Genomic DNA, 6,341 nt, shown 5'->3' on the forward strand with positions numbered 1-6,341 from the left:
TAGATGAGGAAGAAAGAGTGGTGGTGTGGCCCTTTATATTAGAGTTTTGATGTTATAGAGCTTGGGTTTCAGAATGATAAAGACGAGTGCATGTGGGTAAGGATCAGGGGGAAGGCCTGTAGGGGTGACATCTTGCTGAAGGTCTGTTATAGACCACCTTATCAGGATGAATCGATGGGTGAGGCGTTCTATGAGCATCTCACTATAGTCACACGATAGCCAGCACTCATTTGCTTGGGAGACTTCAACTTCCCTGATATATGCTGGTGCACATATATATATATATATATAATATAAGAAAGATCAGAGGAAGCAGTCCAAGAGGTTTCTAGATTGTATGGAAGATAGCTTCCTTACGCAGCTGGTACAAGAGCCTAGCAGGGACAGCAGTGATGCAGACACTCGCTGAGGTCACAACCGTTGCCGGGTGGGAGCGTTTGTGCCACAGCTGGTGAGCAGAGCTGGTGCTCTGGTGTCTGCACGCAGACTGAGCTCTGGGCCCTCCTTGGAGCTGATCACCCTGTGAGAGCCCGTCTGAAGCAGCAGTGTGGCGTGTGCACGATCTGGTTCAGCTTGGGCTGAGCAGGCCCAGCAGGTGAGCTGGGTTTGGTGCTGGGTGGCTGCCGGGAGGTGTCTCAGCAGAAAAGCTGTGCTGGGGAGGAGTTCCCAGCTCCAGCGGTGCCCCTCAGCACGGCTGTTTGCAGAAATGGGTTCTTGTTGAGATTCCATCCCGTGTTACGGTGAGGATGATGAAATGTCATTCCTCCCCTGGAAAACTGCTGCCGGGACCCCAGCTTCATGTCAGACATGACAAAGGAAGGAGAGCGAGGCCTTCCCCGAGAGCAACTTGTGCCTCACTGCCCCACAGATGGCTGGGTGCAGAAGAAAGCTGGGAAAATGCTTCTTCCTGACAGTTTTTCACTTGTCGCAACTTTCTGCAAGGTTCCTGTCCAAAAGGAGATTTTTGGGGTTTGAGGCAGTCTTAGGAAGAGTGAAGCCAGCTCTTTCCAAGAGCGGGGCACATTCCTGTGGAGAGATCCCCGGGAGCTTCAGCTTCCTCTGAGATTTCACCAGCCATGTCTCAGCCAGGAGATGACTGCTATTTCTATTTCTGCTCTGTGAGTGGAAAGGTATGGCTGGGTTTCTTTGTTTGGTTCTTCTTCCTTTGTCTCACTTTTAAGGGAAGGGACGGAGTGGGAGGAGCCCTACTGGTCCTTTGTGCCCTCAATAAGCGGTGGGGTTCTGTGCTCACTGCTGACAGCCTGGGCTAATGGCAGGAACGTGGCTCAGGCTGTTTTCCCTTAGTGATAAATAATGTCTCAGCACTCTGATATCCCATCTCTGGCACCATCTAGAACCTCTCAGCAAACTGTGGCTGCACGTTCCCTCCAATGTTTCTTCCTTTCTCTCTTCAGAAGCAGCCAGCAGGCTGCCAGAGATCCAGCGTCGCCTTTCAGAGCCCAGAGGGACGTGATAGGGACGGCCCGTCCTTACTGCCAGGCAAAAGTGAGTGTCCTCAGCCCTCTGTCATGAAGTGTGGAGGGATTTGACTGTTACTTCTGGGCGCGGGCAGTGCTGCAGGGGATGTCCTGTGTGCCCCGGTGGCGCAGTGGTAGGAATGCCGCTTTGCAACACGAGGGCCTGGGTTCGAATCCCCCTGGGACTGTTCTCACAGTGTGTTCTTGGGGTCTTAATCCCTGGGCTTGACAGTTACCTTTGCCGTCCTGATCTGTAATGGGAACCCAACGTCCACCAGAGATCTCTTGGTACAGGTTGAACATGATATGGGAGAGCTGGCATTGAGCCTTTGGCATTTTCTTGCTTTTCCCAGCAGTGGTGACGAGCTCGGATGTGCTGGAGGACATCATGGGCAATCCGGGTTTGCTCTCTTGGATCAATGGTGAGTTTGGGAGCTGCAGAACCCACAGGTGTGCGTTTGCACAGAGTGTGTGTGAGAAGTCCCCCAAACGGTGATCATCCTGCATTTTCAGATGTGGCAAGAGCTGCTGAGTTCCCTCACAAGAAGCCCAGCAGCCCTGCCCCAGGACATTTCATCGCTGAGCTCCCTGACAACCCCTGGGAAAGCACAGAGCTCAGCATGGAGGCACAGGCTGCCAGCAGGATCCCCAGCGACCCCTTCTGGGGGCTTCCACCATCCCCTGGGTTCCTGTCTGAGCTGCAGTGTGGGTTGTCACAGTTGCAGTCTGTCGTGCCACCAGCGAGTGCCCAGCTCAGTCCGCTGCCAACCACACTGGCTGTCACCACACCTCCCTCAGCCCAACCCACACAGCCCATCAAGGAGGTGCAGCCAAGGCAGCCCCAGGTGCTTCATGCTCCCTTGCCACCGTCACCAGGCTCTACTATCTGCTGCGTGGCAGATAAGAAAAAGAGGGGCAGCACCAAGCGGGCCAAACACCCTGCGCCTGCTGGCACCCCCGAGAAAGGGGAGAGTTCCCAGAAGGAGCAGCCCACCAGCAGCGCTCCAACCAAGAAAAGGAAGCTGCTGCCGTGCAAGGAAAGGAAAGAAAGAAAAGGCTGTAAACGCCCTCCTCGAGTGAAGCTGCCTGGGACCAGCACAGGAGGCAGCAGCAGCGGGCAAAAGGGCACTGCCAGCGAGCTGCACGTGCACCTGTGTGAATCCATCCAGGCCGTGCACCCGCTGGGGCAGAGAGTGACTGCGGTGGGGCCGGTGCGCCAGCCACCCTCTGTGCAGCCCCAACCCACACCCAGTGCCGGCCCTGCTGCCCTCCAGCCCCAAGACACAGGCCCAGACAAGGCAATGCCGGCACCTGCAGGCAGCACGGCGCGAAAGGAGGATGCAGCCAAGATGACAGTGCAGAGCTGCCTGCGCCCATCACCACGGAGGAGCTCATTCCTGCAGAGGTACCCACTGCCACAGCTGCACCAGCAGCAGCCTCGGCCACAGCACCCCGTGGACTTTGTGCCCTGCGTGGGGCCCCGGGTGGGTGGCCGTGCGGTACCCAGAGTGCTGGAAGAGTCGCTGCCCATCACAGCCGAGCAGCGGCTCGAGCGGGAGAGCATGAAGAGGCTGGCCCAGGAGGAGCGGCAGCGGGCGGCCCAGCAGATGAAGATCGGCCCCGTGCAGTTCCTGGTGCAGCGGGAGGTAGACATGGCCATAGCTGACATGTACGGCTACCTGTAACCCTGAGCTCCTCGCCGGCCCCGCAGCACCAGGCAGCAGCAGCAGCATTCCACGGGCACCAGCAGCAGCCCCATCCCTCCCCTCCAGAAAAGAGCCATCCTCCAAAGCCATCATTGCAGTGGGATGGGACACTGTCTGGGCACTCAATTGTTGTGGGATAGCAGTTTTAGGAATAGCGTTGTTTCTGTTACTCATTGTTTTCTATGATTTGTCATTAAATGCTTTGTGTTCCCTTTGCCATATCTCTCTGCCTGCAGTCATTTGTGCCATGTCACAGCCCCCCAGCTCCCATGGAGGGGAGAGGCAGGAGCAGCCGGGCCTGCTGTGCAGTGTACAGATAGCCATAAAGATACCTCACATGGCATCGTGGCTCCTCTGCCTTGTTTGGGGCCAGGCAGTTTTGTCCTCACTCAGCCAAGCCTGGACACCCAGAGCAGCATTTTCTGGCTGGTGGCCAGTCACAAGTGGTGTCCCCAAGGGCTCAGCTCCCATTGAACACCTTGATCAGGGATCTCGTCCAGGGCATTGAGTGCACCTTCAATAAGTTCACGGACAGCACCGAGCTGGGAGGGCGTGCTGATCTGCTGGAGGGGAGAAAGGTGCTGCAGACGGAGCTGGAGAGACTGCGTTGATTCCATGGTTGGGCTGCAGTTGGACTGCAGGACCTCGAAACTATTTTCCAACCTGAGCCATTCTAGGATTCCATGATCCCATGTGCATTCCAAGTCCATTCCATAACCAGACCCTACCTCATATCTAGCCAATTTCCCAAAATCCCATCCCATATCCATCGCATATCCATATCCCCACATCCCAATCCCAAATCTCACAGCCAAATCCCACATCCAACGCCCCAATCCCGCATTTCAATCCCACGTCCTAAGTCCCAATCCCAATTCCAAATCTCGCTCCCAATCCCTCATCCCAAATCCATGTCCCACCCGTCAATCCCAATCCCCCATCCCTAATCCCAATCCCAATCCCGATCCCACATCCCATCCCCTGTAAGGACAGAACGCACCCGGAGCCCCTCCCACACCGCCGCTCTGCCCCGCCCCCGTCTCTCATTGGTCAGCGGCAGCGCCACCGGGTCCGATTGGCTGAAGTGGGATGGATGTAGGAGTAGATCTTGGGGTATATGGGGTTGTAGTGGGCTGTGTGGGGATACCAAGGGATATGAGGAAATGGGTGGCTGTGAGGGGAATGTGGGTTCTGCCGGTGGCTGTAGGGGGATCTGGGGATGTAGGTAGCTGAACTGGGAATATAGGAAGTTGTAGGGGGGCTATCGGGAGAGAACTGTATTGGACTAGAATATAACTGTTTTGTGGTCTTGGATCTGAACTGTGTTTTCTCCTGGGGTTTCAGGTCCAGGTAATGTTTAGTAACGACTTTGGAGAAGGTTTCAGCATCCAGTCTCCTGCTCAGGAGGAAAGAAGGAGGTTTCTGGAGGACTTCCTGACGAGTGGAGCTGAAGCTCCCCTTCCAAGAAGGCAGCAGGTGAGGCCGTGGTGCATCTCAGCCTTTCCTCAGTGCAAGGTAGCAGCGATTCAGGCTGTGCTTTGCACTGATTCTCCAGCAGCACTTGTGCTTGTATCTGAGCAGCAGGGCCAGGAGGGAACAGAATACCAAGAAGAGCTGGGCCGAACAAGACGTGTCAGCTTCCTCGCTGAAGAAGGAGGAGAAGAGGAAGCCCAGCGTGAGGGTGGAGCTTGCAGCCAAGAGCCACCGTCTTCCTCAAGGGCTGCACCCAACGATGCCCGACGCAGACCATCTGGCCTGCGACTTGGTGAAGCTTCTCAGGCAGAGAGTCTGGAAGATCAGGGAAGTGCGGGAATAAGCCAAGGAAACAGCAGCAGCAACATCTCGTGTCGAGCCCAGCCTGCCCGAGGAGCCCTCTGTTGTCAGATCTGGGTTGCTGCCACCCATAAAGGAAGGAACGGGGTCTCCCACCGAAGAGATGGCGGCAGCAGCATCTCATGCTGAGTCCAGCCTGCCCAAGGAGTCCCCCACCATCAGATCTCTCCGTGCCTCCGCGCATGGGGAACAGAGGGGACTCACACAGTGTGTAACACCGAAAGTACAAGTTTAATGCCGTGCCACAAACCCTATATACTAGTACATGTGACCACCCCTATCAGATACCCATGACCTCCCTGACTTCACCCCTGGTGCACGCAGGTACCACCTACCCAATACGCAACATCTCCCTTCTCAGAGAAATAGAGGGTCCCATATGCAGACTGGACCTGGGCCATCAGGAAGTCTGCTGCCTTCCTGGCATCGGGTCAGGGACATAACGAGGAAACTCCCAAAGCTGCTTAGGTCCACTGATTATTTTGCACTATTCATAGTTCAGGTGAGCAGTGATGAAATTCCTTAGAGAAGCCTACAAACTATGAAAAGAGATTTGAGGAGTTTAGGCCATTTAGTTCAAAGAGTGGGAGCTCAAGTGACTGTTTGTTCTATACCTTCAGGGCCGGTGAGGGACGTGGAGCAGTCTTGGAAAGCACAAGCAATGAATAATTGGATCAGAGGCTGGTGTTGAGCCAGAAACTTTGGATTCTTTGATCACAGGGCAGTTTACTTGGCCACTGGCCTGTTATCCATGAATGGAATCCAACTATCTCAAATGGGGAAACGAATCCTTGCACAGAAGACAGCAGGGCTTATCGAAAGAGCTTTAAACTAGCTATGATGGGGGAGGGGACAAAACAGGGCTCACCAGGGATGAGCCTAGGGGAATGCTGCTTGAGCTGGGAGTGAGGCAGATGCCGCAGCTGAAGTGCGTCTACACCAATGCATACAGCTTGGCTAACAAGCAGGAGGAGCTGGAAGCAACTGTGCATCTGGCAAACCATGACCTAGTTGCTATTACTGATCCATGGTGGTACCACTGCCATGACTAGTGTGCTGTGTGTGTCCTCCTAAAACAGGGAGGGGCCCTAGGCCGAAAGGAAAAAAAATTAATTATGAAAAGAAAACAGCGGCAACGATCTAAGGAGGCACACTTATTTACTAAATACTATATCGAAATACAGGATAACACAATATAATACAATATAATTGAAAATTGAGCTAACGAATCAAGCAAAATAGGAGAGAGAATGAGTCCCGTAACCGAGAGGCCTACTGTGAATCTAGGCGAACGGCTGAAGGCTCCCACACACTCCCCTGAACG

The 6,341-nt window shown here is 54.6% G+C and overlaps 1 protein-coding gene across 1 annotated transcript; it reads left to right on the forward strand.

The window, feature by feature from the left end:
- Positions 1-1,664: 1,664 nt before the first annotated feature.
- Positions 1,665-3,405, forward strand: LOC146756414 (uncharacterized). Its single transcript, XM_085524459.1, has one exon. The coding sequence runs from the start codon at positions 1,850-1,852 to the stop codon at positions 3,161-3,163; it is 1,314 nt and encodes a 437-aa protein (XP_085380585.1). The 5' UTR covers positions 1,665-1,849; the 3' UTR covers positions 3,164-3,405.
- Positions 3,406-6,341: the final 2,936 nt, after the last annotated feature.

This window comes from Coturnix japonica, chromosome 27 (assembly GCF_054131305.1).
Source record: "Coturnix japonica strain WE chromosome 27, WE-NBRP24, whole genome shotgun sequence".
Classification (NCBI taxonomy): Eukaryota; Metazoa; Chordata; class Aves; order Galliformes; family Phasianidae; genus Coturnix; species Coturnix japonica.

Bases quoted from the DNA above. Each gene is read 5' to 3' on its own strand.
- LOC146756414 (XM_085524459.1), top strand. From the start codon at position 1,850: ATGTGCTGGAGGACATCATGGGCAATCCGGGTTTGCTCTCTTGGATCA.